Source organism: Amblyomma americanum, chromosome 6, assembly GCF_052857255.1.
Source record: "Amblyomma americanum isolate KBUSLIRL-KWMA chromosome 6, ASM5285725v1, whole genome shotgun sequence".
Lineage (NCBI taxonomy): Eukaryota > Metazoa > Arthropoda > Arachnida > Ixodida > Ixodidae > Amblyomma > Amblyomma americanum.
This window is the reverse complement of record NC_135502.1, coordinates 82,120,028-82,138,899: the sequence shown is the minus strand read 5'-3', so window position 1 is coordinate 82,138,899 and position 18,872 is coordinate 82,120,028. Positions and strand designations below refer to the sequence as shown.

The following is an 18,872-nucleotide window of genomic DNA, read 5'->3' as shown; positions in this document are numbered from 1 at the left end:
CTCCGTTCCAACAATGAAATCTGGCACAGCACGCCCGAGCCTTACTTGGCATACGGTACGAAGAAAGGGATCTTTAACGTCTCGGAGAAACAAAAATCTGTTTACTATCTGCCGTATGAACAAGTGCCCCAGACCAAGTCCTCCTACCTTGACGCTCCTGAACAAATTTGTCCGGCGGCACCCCTCCCATTTTGAGGCCCATATAAAGGCAGCGAAAATACGGTGCAGCTTTTGCACATTAAACCGTGAGCAGTGGAGTACTTGCATCACGTACCAGAGCTTGCTTATAAAAAACAAATTGGGCACAGTTGCTCTTGCAAATACAGACAAATTAGCACTTTTCCATTTTTCGGCTTTCTCACGCGTTTCTTCAACCTGTGTTTTCCAAAAAGTCTCAGTGTCCCTGTAAAATTCGAGTGGAACACCTAGGTATTTCACGGGTGTTGTCACCCAAGAAACGGTGGTGCAAACAGCTGGAGTTGACGGCCATTCTCCGTGCCAGAATCCCAGGCACTTGCCCCAATTCACCAAACTTCCGGTGACCTCACTGAAACCCTTTACTGCTTCGATTGTCCTGCTTATGCTATCTTGGTTAACGCAGAATACAGCAACGTCATCTGCGTATGCTAAGAGCTTCACTTCTGATTCCTGTACACGGAAACCATGAATAGCCTCGTTTGCTATAATGTTTAGGCAGAGGGTTTCTATATAAATACAAAACAGCAGGGGGCTGAGGGGACAGCCCTGCCGTACCGATCTCTGCACACTAATGGGGGCCCCCAAGGTCTTGTTTACTATTAACCTCGTAGTACAGTTACGGTAAGCCATGGACACACCCTCTCTTATAACAGAACCCACGTTAATGTAATGTAGAATGCAAAGCAGCAATTCGTGCGCCACACAGTCAAACGCCTTCTCAAGGTCAATATGAAGGACTGCGACCCGAGCATATATTGCGTCACAACACTCAAGCACGCACCTAGCCTTGTGAATATTCTCAACAATGGAACGCCCATTGATCTCACACGTTTGGTGAGGTCCGACTATTTTATGCATTACGGTCTGTAGCCTGCCTGCAAGAACCTTCATATAAAATTTGTAGTCGACATTTGTGAGGGATATGGGCCTGTACGATGTTACCTGTCTGAGTTTTTCTGTTTGATCGGTTTTTGGTACGAGCACAGTATGCGAGGATTCATATGATGTAGGCAGAGCATGCAACACATACGCTTCATTAAATACCACTGAGAGGAGCGGTGCTAGTTCCTTCTTGAAAGCTTTATAAAAAGCCGCGCTCAGGCCGTCGGGCCCAGGCGAATTTCCTGAGTTTAACTTATCAATAGCCCGTTCCACTTCTTGTTCGCTAATTGGCAGCTCTAATCTTACTCTGTCTGCGTCATCTATACGTGGCATGGCCCCTAAAGATATCTCCTTAAATCTGCCCATGTCAGCATGCCTCGAAGCGAAAAGCGCTTGATAGTAATCAAAAAAAGCCTTTGCAATGCTGTCATCGTCAGATGCAGTGGCACCGCCCCATTGAATTTCCGCGACATGGTTTCGCCGAGCGTGCGCCCTTTCCATTCCTAACGCCCGTTTTGTGGGTGTTTCGCTCGCGGCGAATTGCTCAGCTCTCGCGCGCACATGTGCGCCGCGATATCGCTCTTCCTCGAACGTTTCTAGCTTTTGTTTGGTTTTTCGGGCGTCTACACTGAAAACACCCGGTGCCTTGCATTCTTGAGCTAATAACTTGTCCAGTAAGGACTTCAAATGTGCCTCGCTTAACCTTTCTTGAAAACTTATGCAGCTGGCCCTTTCTATTGCATACACTTTTAGCTGCTGTTTGCAACTTTGCCATTCTTCTCCAGCTGTCCGATTGCCATTAACGGTTATTTTATTAATTTCCTGTGCTGCAAACCCGGTGAAAATTTCGTCTGTCACAAGCTTATTGTTGAATTTGCAGAGGTCCCTCTGGAAAGAGTTTTTACGTTTTACCGCGCCTATACTACATTTCACCAAGCAGTGGTCCGAGAAAGTTGCAGGAACAACATCGTAGCTGTGACACTTTGGCGACAGGTCGACGCGATACATATATTTCATCAAGGCGGGCATGGCTACTTCGTTGGAAGTGCGTGAAAATCATGCCGCGCTTGTATACCACACATTCAGTCACGTCCTCCAATGCAAACTTATCGATCAAGTGACGGAGAAGTTCGGTGCTTTCATCGCGGTGGGACCGCGTACTGGTTTTGTCAGCCGCGCTCAAGACACAATTAAAATCTCCTAGCAATATCAGGTATTTTTCTGTGCGTAAGAAACGCTGAATGCTCTCAAAAAAAGCTACCCTATCCTCGCCCACGTTAGGTGCGTAAACGCAAACTAGTCGCCGTTCTGAGCAGGCGAAAGCAAAATCCACTACTACGCAACGACCCGAAGGGCACGATGTGTACGCCTGCACCTCGAGGCTAGGCAGCTTTTTTATAAACACAATGTATCCGGTAGATGTGCCGACGGCATGGCTCACGACCGCATAGAATGTTGACGTAAAACGTTGCAAGATGCTCTCGGTGTCTTGTTCCCCATCCACTTTCGTTTCCTGAATAGCAAGTACATCAATATTATCATCTGTTAAAATGCGGTGCACTTGGCTCTGCTTCCTCTTAGCGGCAAAACCTCTGACATTGAGCGTTGCAAAAGTTAAGGAGGTTGCAGAAGCCATATTTAAAAACGTGTCAAGACGCCGAGAGCACCGTGCTCACCTTTCACGTCTAGCACGAAGCTAGACGCCTTTGCCACCACCGGAGCCGCCAGGAGCGGATGCCTGGTTTTGCTGCGGAGGCAGTGGAGGCGCCTTCTCGGCGACCCGCTTGCCTGCCGCAAGGTTGGGCGTTGGCCTGAGTGTTGGTCGCCTGTACTGGCCTGTCATCGCTGGCGGCTCCTCAACGCCGCCATCTGCGGGCTTGTCCCCTTCGTTGTCGGTCGGGTCGTGAGGTCGCTTGGCTGGGGCGGCGACGGTCGTCACACGAGCGCCGCTCTGGTCCATCTGTTCCTCGCTGGTCGGTGGTTGGCGGACATTTTTAGCCGGATGACTGGTCCCGTCGCTGGATGACCTCGTCATTTGTCCCAGCAGGAATTACCGTCCCCGGTTTCTTCCCACCGTCGCTGGTCATGTTTTCGTCGCCGCTCGGCTGCCCCGAAGACTCCGTCGTCACCGCCGGTTTCGTCGTCACGTCGGTTCCCTTTCCCGCCTCTTCGGTCTCGGCGATGTCCATAATGTGCTCCGTCGTGTCGACTCCCATTGCCAGCCCGGTTGCCACTGCGTATGTGCGGACGCAGTCACTGTCGGCGTGGCCGTAACGCCTGCATTTCGAACACCGGGGCACTTTACACTCTCGCCGAACGTGGCCCGTGCCATGACAGCGCAAGCACTGCATCGGTCGCCTCGGCGCCACAACAAGGGCCAACTCCCCGGCGACACGTATCTGGTGAGGCAGATCGTCGACCTTCAAACCAGGTTTCAGTTCTAGGAGAACAGTTCGTGTTGTAGATCCCTTGTCGTGGACGCCTTGGACGCGCCACCGTTCCCGTGTAACTTCGGTTACCTTACCGAACGCAGCAAAAGCCGTCCGGATGTCTTCGTCGGCCACGCCTTCCAGCATCCAGTGGAGCCGTAGCTTGAATTGTTGGTCTTCCGGATCGATGATAAGACATCGCCGTCATTTCACTTTCAGTTCCTTGAAGGCGAGAAGCCTCTTGGCTCCTTCAGCGGTCTTGAAAGTCACAGCCCAAACGTGGTTGATTTGGTACGCCCCCAAAGCCACCACGTCAGGGAGCGTACCATCCTGGGCCAGCGCATCACGAAAATCCTCGACCCGAAAGGGCCTAACACGAACATCACCGTGAAGAAAAAGTGTGTTTAAAACCACACGTCCAGTAGGCAGCTGAGGCAAGATAACCTGATAGTCCGTATCGTCGTTTCCCTCGATCCTGTTTCCGCGGCCAGCAAGGGCCACTGTCGCCGCTCCGCCGCAGCTCATGATCCTGTGTCCGTCACGCTCGGTGGCCGGAAGTAGAATGGATGTCTATCTCATCGCATTAACTAGTATACTCATTTTTACCTAACAAAAGAAAAAAAATGTTGAAAGACATCAGCCGCCAGTGAGGATCGAACTCACGACCGCTGGTTTACAAGACCAACGCTTTTTTTTTTTTTATTGCCGACTTTGACATTCAAAACACACAAGATGAACGATTAAAACGTGCCGGCAGACCTTTGCCTGACACGGCATGCTAAAATTTTTTCAGTCTTGCCAAATCATCAAGCACATCGATCCATTTTGGCTGTTCAGGGAGGGCCTTATACTCCTCCCTAAATCGCACAACATTTGGAATGAAATGTTCCCGTACAGGTTTCACTTGTTCATCTGCATTGTTAAACTCCATTCTGGTTTTCCACAAGCTGTGATGTCCCAGGAGCATTACTGCATCAAATGGAAAATCATCTGTTTTGTGAAAAGGTAGAAATATTATGCCATATGCATCTAATGGTAGGTCTTTCTTTAAAGTTCTCTGAAGGACATCCCGGAAAAAAATGGGATCCCAACAGTCCAAAAACACATGTTCAATGGTTTCCGGTTTGTGGCACAGGAAACAGTTTGTTGACCAAGGGACGAAAAGACCTTTAACGTGCATCCACGTTTTCACTGATAGGGTATTAGTGTGGAGTTTAAAGAAAAAGGATTTGATCGCTGGCAATATTGGCATCTTCTTAACTCTTTTAAGTACATCAGCTCCAGGGCCTGCAATGTGTGGCAAACGATATATCGGCAGAGGAAGCATTGTGTCCACTAATTCCACGTACAATTTTTTTTTCTTGACATTACACAAATACTCGATGGAAAACCGAACATGCAGCATTCTGTACGCGAGCACAACCTCTTTAAGGTACCCTCTTATCGCACCATTTACATGTACCGAACTTACAAGAAGGTCAGGAAGAAGTCGACAAAGCCGTACTTGCATTACGGTCCGGAGGAATACATCATTTTCATCCCGTAGGTACATGAAACGCGAGACAACTTGTCTCAAAAATAAATGCGCCAGGCCAAGCCCACCTTTCTTCACAGAAAGAAACAAGTTTGTTCGACTCGTCCTTTCCCAGGTCGAAGCCCAAATAAAAACCGCAAATACACGATGAAGTTTTTGAATGCTTGCCCGGGAAGCACTGAGCACATTCATCACATACCACACTTTAGCAGTAAGGAACAGGTTGCAGATAATGGCACGCGAAAACATCGATAACTGTCTCCCTTGCCATGCATCACACTTTTCCTTGGCCCTCGATGCTTGGTCAAGCCAGTACGGATCTGGGTCCCGGTAACTGTCAAGGGGTACTCCTAAATACAACGCTGGAGTGGTGGACCAGCGCATCCGAGAATAGTGTTCAGGCGTGACGTCCCAGCCACCGTGCCAGAACCCGTTGCTTTTTTCCCAGTTGATCTGGGCTCCAGTGCAGCTACAAAATTTGTGCACTACGTTCGTTACCTCAGAAATACTTTCTGTATTTGCACAAAATACAGCGATGTCATCAGCATAAGCCAAGATTTTTACGTGCGCTGATTGCAGCCTGAAACCCGTTATGCATTCATTATTCCGGATGGCCAAGCAAAGTGGCTCAAGGTACGCCGCGAACAGCAATGGCGACAGGGGACAACCCTGTCTTACAGAAGATCGCACTTGCAGGCTGCCAGTGAGTTCGCCGTTCACAACAATCTGAGTCGTACAGTTTGCGTATGCCATTCTAACACCTTCTGTTATTATTCGGCCAACATTCGCATGCTCTAGTACGGCAAACAGGACGTCATGAGACACCCGGTCAAAGGCTTTTGCCAGATCTAGTTGTATCATCGCCACTCGGTCATCAAAAGAGTCACAGCATTCTAGTATGGACCGCGCCACGTGTATGATCGTAGCGATACTTCGACCTTTTATGCCACACGTTTGGTGCGTGCCTACAATCGATGTTATAACACTCTGCAGCCTCTTCGCCAACACCTTCATGAAAATCTTGTAGTCGACGTTTGTGAGGCTTATCGGGCGATAAGACCCCACCATCAGGAGCTTTTCAGCATCATCGGTTTTGGGAATGAGCACTATGTGCGAAGTTGTGAAGGACAGCGGAACACGTTTTTTCTCATAACTTTCAACGACAATGACTTGTAGTATCTAGGCTATTGCAGTTTTGAAAGCTTTGTAGAAAGCTGCTCCCAGGCCGTCGGGGCCAGGAGCTTTACCGGTTGGCAATGCATCTATAGCGTCCTCTATTTCTTGCAAGGAAATCGTCTGTTCGAGCCGTATTTTGATTTCTTCGTCGTTTCGGCATAAGTGGTAGAAATTCGCAATGGAAGCCCCTTTCCGCTTTCCGCGAATGACCCAGCGTATCTTTGAAGTGATCACAGATTGTTTCCTTGATTACGCCACTGTCTGCCGAAACCCCTGCCCCAGTGTTTATTTGTCGTATTTGCTTTCGGCACGAGTGTCGTTTTTCATCGGATATCGCTCGTTTTGTTGGTGTTTCTTCTGCCCATAGCTGCTCAGTTCACGCCCGAATAACTGCCGCAGTATACTTATCAGCGTCCATTTTTTCCAGCTGGGCTTTGACATCCTTGATTTCACTAAAGCATGTGCCTGGTTGTGCGCTTTCTATACACGTGAGGTATTCAAGCTGGTCACGAAGCTCTGCTTCCTTTTGTTTCTCGGCATATTTCAACTGCGTAACTTTTTCAATCGCTCTTATTTTTACCCTTTGCTTAAACTCCTCCGACTCTGCAGCGAAGTTCGACGATTGCGCTGTAATTAGCTTCTCTAGTTCTTGCTTTACTTCCTTAGCGAATCCTTCGTCCTTCAACAACTTATTATTTAATTTCCTTAAATGCCAATTAAACCGCTTTTTGCTTTGCTGCCTGCCAAAGGTTGTAATCACTAGGGCGTGGTCACTGAAAGCCACAGGTCTGACATCATACAATGTGCACAGTGAAAAAAGTTCTGCCGACACATACACTCTGTCCAATCGGGCATGGCTATTGCCCTGAAAATGGGTATACCGTGTACAAGGGCTATTGGTGAAAACACTTCCAATATCTTCTAAATTATGGCCATGGACCAATTCGTTCAAGACATCAGCCCTCCTTTCTCTCACAAACGAACTTCTTGCACGATCGGTAGCCTGACAGACGCAGTTGAAATCGCCCAGTAGGATTAGTACTTTGTCACAGTTTAGGTATGTCTCAAAGCAGTCAAAAAACACTCTTCGCTCAGGCTCCGCATTTGGTGCATACACACAAATAACTCGGAACTCAACGCCAGAGTACAAAAAATCAACGACAAGAAGACGGCCGCTATCACACGAGAAAAGTGACTGCACCGTAATACCGAAATTATTGCGAAGAAAAAGTACGCAGCCGCCAGAGGCACCTACAGAATGACACACACATACTTCAAAGTGCGTACGGAAAACGGACACCATACGTTCTGTAGCTTGGCTTTCAATTTTAGTTTCTTGTATTGCAACTACGTGCACATTGTTGTCTAGAAGAAGGCGACTGAGCTGGCATTGTCGCCTTCTTGCTGCAAGGCCTCGCACGTTTAAAGTGGCTACACGCAGTGCTTCAGTTAAAATGAGAGCCATATCGAGAAAAAAAAAACGCCTTATTTTATGGTGTGTGCCTTCGCGCCACGCCTAAAAAAAAATAATCCCCAGACCCCAGAACGGGCTCTAGGCATGAAACTACGGAGACGGTTTCCCCGCCTGCCGTGTTTCGGACGAAGTGTTCGGCCGCGGCATCAAGGTCGGCCGCCTCATACCTGCGGCTTTGGACGGCGGCTTGTCTCCGCCATTGCCGTCCTGTTGAAGCGCCGGGCTCTCACCGTCGTCGTGCGGGCGCTTTCCCGCCGCTAGGTTAGCCGCCCCGGAAGACATGTCCATGCTCACAGGGTCAGGAGGAATGGAAGGAGCCCCAGTAGCGACTGGGGATTTCACCTCGCCCTCCGACCTTGGCCCTGCGTCCTGGCGAGGCGCTGGTTCACGTATGGTTACGCCCTCCTCAGCAACGATTTTGTCCTGTTGCGATGTCTCCACGGCATTCGTCTCGCCCGCCGCTGTCGCAGTCTTAGCGGCAGACGTCTCTTCCATATCCGCCGCGTCCATGAGCAAGGCTGAAGTGTCCTGAGTGTTAACTGACCCGGTGACTTTTGCGTAGGTACGCTCGCACTGGCTGTCCTCATGGCCGAACCGTCGACAAGCACCGCACCGCGGTATGCGGCACTCCCGGCGTATGTGGCCCGTGCCACGGCAGCGAAGGCAGAGCGGAGCCCTGCCCGGCACGACCACGAGAGCGAGCTCACCGGCGACGCTCACCTGGTGCGGAATGTCGTCGAGCTTCACTCCCGGTTTCAGCTTCAGGGTGACGAGCCTTGTAGTGGAGCCTTTGTCTGTCATACCCTGCACTCGCCACCGCTCGCGGGCAACGTCAGTCACATTGCCAAATGACGCGAAGGCGAGCTTCACGTCGTCGTCAGGAACACTGTGCAAAAGCCAGTGGACTTTCATGCGCACGTCTTGGTTAGCTGGGTCGATGACGAGACACCGGCACTTTTTCACAACCAGCTCACCAGCACTCACAATTTTTTTCACGGCGTCTTCATCCTTAAACGTAACCGCACACACGTGGCTCATCCTGTAGGCTCCGATGGCGATTACTTCCGGCAGGAGCGATAACTCAGCATCGCGGAAACCTTCCACCCGGTATGGGCGTGCCTGATATCACAGTGCAAAAACACTGTGTTGGCAACGAAACGCCCTGTAGGCAAACTCGGTAGAACTACCTGGTATTCAGCACCTGTCGAAGAAAAAGCACCAAAAGACCTGTTTCCGCGGCCCTGCTGGGCCGCTGACGCCGCTCCGACGGAGCTCATGATAACGCGTCCGTTCGCTAGCGCGGCCGGAAGCAGAATCACAAGACCAGCGCTCTGCCACTGAGCTATAGCGGCGCTTCTAACAGCTACCCCCTCCGGAGCAAGCATACGAGGAAGTACTCGCGCTCTTCGCAGCGTCGTGTCTATGGATGTCTATCTCATCGCATTAACTAGTACACTCATTTTTACCTAACAAAATAAAATGTCGAAAGACATCAGCCGCCAGTGAGGATCGAACTCACGACCGCTGGTTTACAAGACCAGCGCTCTGCCACTGAGCTATAGCGGCGCTTCTAACAGCTACCCCCTCCGGAGCAAGCATACGAGGAAGTACTCGCGCTCTTCGCAGCGTCGTGTCTATGGATGTCTATCTCATCGCATTAACTAGTATACTCATTTTTACCTAACAAAAGAAAAAATGTTGAAAGACATCAGCCGCCAGTGAGGATCGAACTCACGACCGCTGGTTTACAAAACCAGCGCTCTGCCATTGAGCTATAGTTCTTTTTTCTTTATTGCCGGTCTCCGACAGTGCGCAGTAACACATGATGGTACACAAAAATAGAAAAAAAATAAGGCAGCCAAAAATGCCGCAGCAGTCAGCTTTGTACTGACGTTGTCATATTAAAATTCTTTCAGCGCTGTCAAGGCTTCCACTCTCGGCAGCCACTGTGGTACAGGCTCAAGCGATTTCTGCACTCCAACAAATCTCGCTATACTCTCGCGAAAATACATCCGTGCGGGCCTCGCATCCGGATCACAATGGAAACCGGCCATGCGGAAGCGCCATACAGAGTGGAGCCCGGCCAGCATTATGAGGTCGAATGGAATTCCGTCTTCATTGTTTATTGCTAGGTATCTAATGCCGTGTGGGTCCAGTGGAAAATCTTTTTTGACCGTTCGCTGCAGAACATCCCAAAAGTACACACCTTCCCAGCAATGCAGAAAAACATGATCTATAGTTTCGGGCTGTTTGCATATCATACAGTCAGCTCCCCACGGTAAGAAAAAGCCCCGTTACTCTAAGAATTTCTTTACTGGCAGTGTTTCAGTGTGTAGCTTGAAGAAAAAGGATTTCATTCCAGGCGTCACCTGCATTCTCTTTACCCTTTTTACAACATTCTGACCGGGTTCTCCACTATGCAAGGCTCTGTACAATGGTTCCGGAAAAATGCTGTCACACATCTTTGTACAGTGTTGTTCTTTTCACTGAAGAAAGATAATCAATCGAAAAACGCGCCGACAAGAATCGTACACTAGTCACGACCTCTTTGAAAAAACCTGAAATGGATCCATGCATCACATTTGTGCCAACAACAAAACTAGGCAACGCACCTCTTAATCTGACTTGGCACACTGCGCGTAAAAAAGGATCGCTCGTGTCACGAAAAAACAAACCTATTAACGAGCTGTCGCACAAAGAGATGCGCCAGGCTAAGACCGCCGTCTTTCACCCTTCTGAACAAGTTCGTTCGACTACACCTTTCCCATTGCGATGCCCATATAAAGGTGGCGACCACTCTGTGTAGTCATTGCACATTCAACCGCGAGCAGTGCAGTACCTGCATCAAAAACCACAACTTACAAAAAAAAGATTGCACACTGTGACCCAGGCGAAGAAAGAAAGGGGAACCCCCTTCCACCTGTCTGCTTTTTCTCGCTTTTCGTGCAGCTGGCTTAGCCAGAGGTCGTCATTGTTTTTGTAGCATTCCAGAGGGACACCTAGGTACTTCACTGGGGTGTTCAACCACGTCACGCCAGCAAATGTGTCTGGGGTTGTCGGCCATTCTTCATGCCAGAATCCCAGGCATTTACCCCAGTTAATTAAACTGCCCGTGAGATCCCGGAAACACTTCACTACTTCAACCGTTGCTGTAATACTTCCTTGGTCGATGCAGCATACAGCGACATCATCGGCATATGCTAAGAGCTTTACTTCAGAAGCTTGCAGTCGAAACCCGCGAATCGAATCATTCTGAATAATAGCCAAGCACAGTGTTTCAATGTAAAGACAAAATAAAAGTGGACTGAGTGGGCAACCCTGGCGTAGAGAACGCTGCACGGCAATGGGGGCCCCCAGACTCTTGTTTATGATAAGCTGCGTGGGGCAATTCCTGTACGCCATGGCCACTCCATCTTTGATAATCGAACCGACATTAATATGATCGAGAATAGCGAACAAAATAACATGTGGGACACAGTCAAAGGCCTTCTCTAGGTCGAGCTGCAGCACAGCGACCCAAGCTTTCATGATGTCACAGCACTCAAGCACGCACCGCATCTTATGTATGTTAGTCACTATAGACCTGCCCCTGATTCCACATGTCTGGTGGCAGCCTACTAGGTCTTTAATCACTGTTTGGAGTCTTCTCGCTAAAACTTTCATTAAAATTTTGTAGTCAACATTAATTAGAGATTGGTCTGTAATATGTCACCAGTCTAAGTTTTTCTGCGGCATCAGTCTTAGGTATAAGAACAGTGTGGGATGTACTATAAGACTGTGGTAAAACTTTCATGTGGTACGCCTCATTGAACACTACCGTGAGCACTGCAGCCAGCTTTTCTTTGAAAAACTTATAAAACGAGGCGGATAAGCCATCGGGCCCAGGCGACTTTCCGTCGTTTAAGTTTTCAATTGCTAGGCACACTTCACTTTCACTTATTGGTCGCTCCAAGAATTCTCTTATCTCATCGTCCAGTCGCGGCATATGGCCAAGAAATGTCTTTTTAAATCCGTCCAAGTCGGCATGATGAAACGCAATAGCGCCTGATAATGCTCAGAAAACTGGCGCCGAATGCCTCGTTATCATTCACCACGACGCCATTCCGCTCTATCTCGGCTATGTGGTTTCGTCGGGCGTTTGTCTTTTCAATCCCTAAAGCCCGCTTCGTAGGTACCTCGCCTGCTTTCAGTGAATTTGTTCGTGCACGCACCAGCGCACCGCGATAGCGCTCTTCTTCGATCAACTGCAGTTTCTGCTTTACATTCCTGATATCATTTTTGAAAATGCCGGGTGTTTTGCACTCCTCTGCTATCAGTTTCTCCAATATTGTGCGCAGCTCGGTTTCCTTCATTTTTTTCTTGGAAACGAATCGCATTGGCCCTGTCAATTGCTGTGACTTTAATCTGCTGCTTGCATAGTTCCCACTGCTGACCCAGATTAAGGCTAGTGTTTAGTTTTATTTTGTTACTTTCTTCTAATGCTTTTGTTACAAATTGTTCGTCGCCAAGTAGCATAGAGTTCATTTTCCACATGTCCGATACAAAGTGTTTCAGTTGTTTCTTTGTTCCTATTGCGCATTTAACGAGGCAGTGATCAGTAAAATATATTGGTACAACATCGTAGCTACGGCACATCGGGATCATATCCAGAGCAACGTATATGCGATCCAGGCGTGCGTGGCTAGAGCCCTGGAAATGAGTGTACTTTACCGCGCATGCGCTCTGTAGGCATTCAGCTACATCCGCTAATTCCGCTTCGGCAACGACCCCAGCTAATAAGTCCGTACTCCTGTCTCGAAAAGCTGTGCAGCTGGGTTTGTCCGCAGAACTCAGTACGCAGTTAATGTCCCCCATAATAATGAGGCGCTTCTCAGGCATCATGTACTGCCTAACATAAGCAAAAAAAATTATGTCTTTCCTCCAATGTGTTCGGCGCGTACACACAAATCACTCGATATTCCGCGTTACACAAAAGGAAATCACACACTATTAATCTCCCAGACGAGCATGACATGATGCTTTGAACAGTAAGACCGGGCAACTTTTTCACAAAGAGTACACATCCTCCTGACAGTCCTACAGCGTGGCTAACTACGGCATAGTACGTTGCTGTGAAACGCTGCACCATGCTCCCGGTCTACCCCTCTCCCTCGACTTTGGTCTCCTGGACGGCGAGAATGTCTGTCATTTTCTGTTATCAGCCGATACAATTGACTTTCTTTTCGTTTCTGTCCTAAACCTCTGACATTCAACGTAGCTACACAGAGGGCTGGTTCAGGACCCATTTAGGTTTGCAGTAGGAGGGAGGCCCGGAGCATGGTGCTCACCTTTAGCATCTAGCGTACCGCTAGACGCCTCCGGGGTCGTCCGGTTGTCTGCTCTCGCTTCTCGACGGCGGTGGCTTGTCGGCAGGCTTTCTTTCCGCGTTGACGTTTGGTCGTGGCTTGAAGGTAGCCCGCCTTCCTTGCACCGCTTTCACTGGCGGCTCGTCAACGCTGCTTGCGAGTTCCTGGTCGTCGTGGTCTCCGGAGACTTCGTGGGGGCGTTTCGTTGCAGTCCCAGTACCCGTTGTAACGCAAGCGTCACTGGCTGGCGGTTCCTGGCCCTTCGACGATAGAGACGGCAGTGCATGAGTACTCGCTCCGCTTTTGTCGACACTCTGCTGCACCAGTGGTGGACCAGGCGACGGTTCACTCGGACGTTCCGCGCTTGTGACCTGCGGTTCACCAGCGAGGGCTGCTTGCTCTGCCACAGCGGTAGGCAGCGGCTCGCCAGTTCCCTTCGCCGCGTCCTCTGCCTCGGTCGCGTCCATTAAGTGCTCGGCTTCATCCCTTTCCCCCGGGCCCATTGCTGAGGCATACGTGCGGACGCACTGGGAGTCCTCGTGTCCGAAACGCCGGCAGTTCGAGCAGCGCGGCACCTTGCACTCTCTCCGGACGTGGCCAGTGCCGTGACAGCGCAAGCACTGCATCGGATGACCGGGTGCCACGACTAAGGCCAGTTCTCCTCCCACCCGTATTTGATGCGGCAAATCTTCAACTGTCATGCCCTTCTTGAGCTTCAGGACGACCGTCCTCGTTATGGAACCCTTTTCGCTCATACCTTGCACACGCCACCGCTCTCTGCTAACGTCCATGACAGTCCCAAACGCCGCTAGTGCGCTCCGCACATCCTCGTCGGCCACGCCGTGCAGCAGCCAGTGAAGCCTAAGCCTCACCTGATGATCCTGCGGGTCGATGATGACGCAGCGACGGTTCTTCACCTTCAGTTCCTTAAAGGCCAGCAGCCGCCTTGTAGCCTCCGCGCCGTTCAGGGTGACTGCCCACACGTGGTTGACCTGGTAGGCTCCCAGGGCCAACACGTCCGGCAGCAAACCGGTAGGCACGAGAGCATCCCTAAAATCTTCGACCCGGTAGGGCCTGGCTCGCACGTCGCCGTGCAAAAACACGGTGTTCAAAACGATGCTTCCTGTTGGCAGTTGGGGCAGTATCAGCTGATAATCCGTGTCGTCGCTATCGGTGATTCTGTTTCCGCGGCCAGCAAGGGCCGCCGTCGCCGCTCCGCCGGAGCTCATGATTCTGCGTCCGTCACTCTCGGTGGCCGGAAGTAGAATGCCACTGAGCTATAGCGACGCTTCTAACAGCTACCCCCTCCGGAGCAAGCATACGAGGAAGTACCCGCGCTCTTCGCAGCGGCGTGTCTATGGATGTCTATCTCATCGCATTAACTAGTATACTCATTTTTACCTAACAAAAGGAAAAAAATGTTGAAAGACATCAGCCGCCAGTGAGGATCGAACTCACGACCGCTGGTTTACAAGACCAGCGCTCTGCCACTGAGCTATAGCGGCGCTTCTTTTTTTTTCTTTATTGCATGGAAGAACTTCTGTAGAAAGGAGGAAACTTCAATCAGACTAGTTCGCGTCTCAAGTTACCGGGCTGCTTAATATGAGCCCCCCATAGCCCTAACTCACCACTGCATCCCCATCAAAACATCAAAATTCAGGGAGGCACACACAAGCATCTAGGCACGGCAGCCAGCTTGGAGGTTCGTCGCGAGCAGCATATACACTCCTCACCAACGCACACTGTTCCCGAAACACAGATTTGGACGATCTTGGTGGCTCGGCATGTCTGTCCATCATACGGCTTTTCCAAAGACTTAATAGTCCCATCAACACAAACACGTCATAAGGCACAACAGAGTTTTTGTCAACAGGCAGAAATCTAATAGTGTATGGTGTAATTTCAATGTCCTTCTTAAGAGTTCGTTGTAGTATGTCCCAAAAGAACATGGCATCACGGCACAGGATGAAGCAGTGATCAATTGTCTCAGGCACGTTACACAGACGACAATTCACATTCCAGGGTACAAACATCCCCTTGTCATTAAGAAATGTCTTGACAGGCAGCGTCGCTGTGTGTAGTTTGAAAAAGAACGTTTTAGCGGCTGCCTGAATGCACATCCGCCTAACACGCTTTAGAACACTGATGTCCAAAGACCCCAGATAAGGCTGCCGATACAATGGTGTAGGGAACAAAGACTCAGTGAGAGCCTGGGTCATCTGCTTTCTCGACAGGCTATACAGGTAATCTAAAGAGAAGCGCACAGTGAGAAAATTGAAAGTGTCAGCAACCTCCTTAAGAAATCCCCATAAAGTCCCTTCACGAGCCTGCACAGTCGGTGCGAATAAGTAAGGCAAATGAAAACTAAGCCGCCTAATGAGCACAGCTACCAGAAACGGGTCGTTTGCCGATTTGAAAAAGAAAAAACGGGAAACGAGTTGATGCACGAACAGGTGAACAAGGCCCACTCCACCACCCTCTAAGGGAAGGAACAAGTTGTCACGCCTCATCGGCTCCCATTGAGAGCGCCAAACGAATGCTGCAAATATTCTATGTATTGCTTGCACCTTCCTCCTCGCACAATGCAGGACTTGAAGGACATACGCGAGCTTTGCAAACAAAAAAATGTTACAGACCTGTGCCCTCGCAAACACTGAGAGTTCCCTACCCATCCAAGCCTGTGTTTGCCGCCGTAGAGTTACAGTTTGTGAATCCCAGTAGGCAGTACTGTTGCGAACTTGGTGCAGCGGAACGCCTAGGTACTCAAGAGGGCTACAGTTCCAGCATATACCACCGAAGTGGCTTGGCCTAGTTCCCCAATGACCCAACCAAAAGCCTTTGGATTTCTCTAAATTAAGAGCCGCGCCTGATACATCGCAGAACTGTTTAGTCAAGTTTAGAGCCTCGAGTACACTCTTTTTGTCAGAACAAAAGAGGGCGACATCATCAGCGTAAGCTAAAACTTTAACTTCACATTGAGCCAGAGAGAAACCGCGGATAGCTGCGCTGTTAATTATACTGAGACAGAGGGGTTCCAGATATAGGGCAAACAACAATGGAGACAGTGGACATCCTTGACGAACAGATGCTTCTAGTGGTACTGGTTTCGTTAGCTCCTGATTAACAATAACCCTTGTATAGGAGTGCTTATAGCACAGCCTTATGCCTTTGAGCAAGACGTCACCAATATTTGCATGCTCCAAGACCGCGAACAAGAAATCGTGCCGAACTTTATCAAACGCCTTAGCCAAGTCAATTTGAATCAGAGCTACTTGGCCTATCTCATCTGATACTGTCTCTAATACTGAACGTGCAATATGGATATGTGTTTGAATACTGCGGCCTCTAATACCACAGACCTGATGCGGACCTATCAAGTCCATAATGACGAGCTGCAGACGACTGCTAAGAACCTTGGCAAAAATTTTGTAATCAACATTGCAAAGGAAAATTGGACGATATCCCTCAACAGTTTTCAACCGATTAGTATCTTTGCTTTTGGGAATTAATATTGTGTGCCCAGAATAAAAAGTGGGAGGCAGGACACCCACATCATAAGATGCTTTGAAAACTTCCACCAAAACAGGCACTAGGCAAGGCGAAAATGTTTTATAGAATCCGCTAGTAATACCATCTGGCCCAGGAGATTTCTGGCTCTGCAGGGCAGAAATGGCTGATTGAATTTCATCCAAAGTGATAGGTCCCTTCACTATAGCACACTTCTCATCATCAAGTCGAGGGAAGTTTCCGAGCAAGGAACTGTAATCGAAACCCTGACTTGGATCTTCGCAACTGCCAAACAGCTTCCGATAATAGTCGAAGAAAGCAGCAAGAATACCAGGCACATCACTGTATGTGCAATCACCATACTGAATTTCCAATATTTCCTTCGCAAGAGCATTCTCTCTTTCATCACTCAGGGCCCGACGAGAAGGTTGCTCATCAAGAAACCTTCGGGACCTAGATCGTATCAAGGCCCCCTTATATCTGTCTGTCGCAAATTGTTGAAGCTGTGCTTTTACGTTATTAATCTCTTCGAGATAGGCACCCGGGCTTACCCTCTCTAGCTCATGTAGCTCCGTTAGGGTGCGCCCAAGCTCACGAAGGTGGTGTCTCTTCAGGAAAGCGATTCTTGCTGAGGCCTCAATTGCCAAGTTTTTGATCTCCTGTTTAAACAAGTCCCACTTTTGAAAAATGGAAAGATCACGGCGTGACCATACGTCCTTCAAACAAGTAGGTACAGCACGCTGAAAGATTTCGTCTGAGAGCAGACAGTTATTCATCTTCCACAACTCCCATCGAGGGTGAAGTACATGCCGAGTGTACTTTCCTATCTGAAGAGACACCATACAGTGGTCACTGAAGAAAATGGGCCGCACCCAGTAGCCAAACACACTTGCTAATGCGTCAACAGAAACGTAAATTCTGTCAAGGCGAGCATTAGAGGAAAACTGAAAATGAGTGAAATGTATACTGTCGCCTTTTTCCTGCCCCACATCTACAAGACTATATTCAAAAACCAAATCGGTAAGTAATGCAGCACTATGGTCGTATCTCTTACATACCACTGAACGGTCCTCATCCCTACAAACGCAATTAAAATCTCCCAACAATATAATTTTGCGGTCCGTGCACAAATGTTCAACTAATGACAGAAAAAAAGCCTTCTATCGCGCTGCTTTGTGGGGGCATAAACACAAATAATCCGCCACTGTACACCTGAAATTGTGAGATCACAGCATATAAGTCGCCCCTCGTCATCTATGCAATAAGACATGGCTGTCATCTCTAGCGTGTTCGCCAGGAATAGCATACAACCTCCGGATAAGCCTCTCGCGTGGCTAACAATAATGCTGTATTCCGACAAAAAAAGGCGCAAGAGCAGCTGCTGTCTCTTCATCAGAGGACAACTTTGTTTCCTGGATAGCGGCTACACACACACTCCATTTCTTTAAGAGATGCCGTACCTGCTGTTGCCTCCTACGATTACGCATACCCCTAACGTTAAGGGTAGCGACTTGATATGCTGCGACGCTCGCCATTTTGGTGCCAGTCTTAACAAACGCCATCCCCTGGAATGTGGTGGCCCGCCGCCAAATTGGCGGCCTCGCGGGCAGACATCGCCCTCCTCTTTAACACCACCCTTCCCGTGGCCTCTACACATTGTGCCTTCTGGTCAGCGCCATCGATACACACCTCGTCAGCATCTGCAGGACGTTTCAAAGGTGCGGTGCTGTCCATGTCTTCCTCTGAGACAGCCAAGGCCTCGGCCCACGAACCCGAGGGGAGCACATCACTCGCTGCCACACTGACAGCCGACAGAGAACCTGACACGCCAGAGATCGACGCCACACACGTCTCACCGTTACCCTCCAACGACGAAGCAGAATCAGCATTAGAGGAGGATCGGCGAGCATTCACTGGCTGTATCGCCTCGACTGACTCCACAGGAGGCATATCCGGACGTTGACCTGTGGCAACGAGGTGTTCCTGTGCAGCAAGCACAGCAGTCTCTTTAACACTCACGGGGGGGCCCGGGTCCGGCGGTTTTCGTCCTGGAGGCGTGGATGCTAGATGGCCAGTCGCTTCATATTCCGTGTTGTTTTGAGGTGTTGAAGTCTTCTGTTCCCCATCTATTCGATGCTCATGACTTAGTTCTCCGATCGCGTCCACAACCTCAGACACATCCATAATGTGTTCTGATGCCACGTCATCTTCCCGTGGCCACTGGCCTTGACGCAGCCTGTCAGCGTAACTCAAGACACAGTTCTCCGCTTCTTACAGCTACCCCCTCCGGAGCAAGCATACGAGGAAGTACTCGCGCTCTTCGCAGC

At 49.5% G+C, this 18,872-nt stretch overlaps 2 protein-coding genes and 2 non-coding genes across 4 annotated transcripts in view; 1 reads left to right on the top strand and 3 right to left on the bottom strand.

The window, feature by feature from the left end:
- The window catches only part of LOC144093794 (angiotensin-converting enzyme-like), a 144,930-nt gene that overhangs the window by 27,163 nt on the left and 98,895 nt on the right, over positions 1-18,872 (top strand). The gene's annotated exons all lie outside the window — the stretch shown is intronic.
- TRNAT-UGU (transfer RNA threonine (anticodon UGU)) lies at positions 9,188-9,259 on the bottom strand. Its single transcript has one exon. It is a non-coding gene; the product is annotated as a tRNA-Thr (tRNA).
- On the bottom strand, positions 13,041-14,267 carry LOC144094385 (uncharacterized). Its single transcript, XM_077628354.1, has one exon. The coding sequence runs from the start codon at positions 14,265-14,267 to the stop codon at positions 13,041-13,043; it is 1,227 nt and encodes a 408-aa protein (XP_077484480.1).
- TRNAT-UGU (transfer RNA threonine (anticodon UGU)) lies at positions 14,472-14,543 on the bottom strand. Its single transcript has one exon. It is a non-coding gene; the product is annotated as a tRNA-Thr (tRNA).

Bases quoted from the DNA above. Each gene is read 5' to 3' on its own strand.
- LOC144094385 (XM_077628354.1), bottom strand. From the start codon at position 14,267: ATGAGCTCCGGCGGAGCGGCGACGGCGGCCCTTGCTGGCCGCGGAAAC.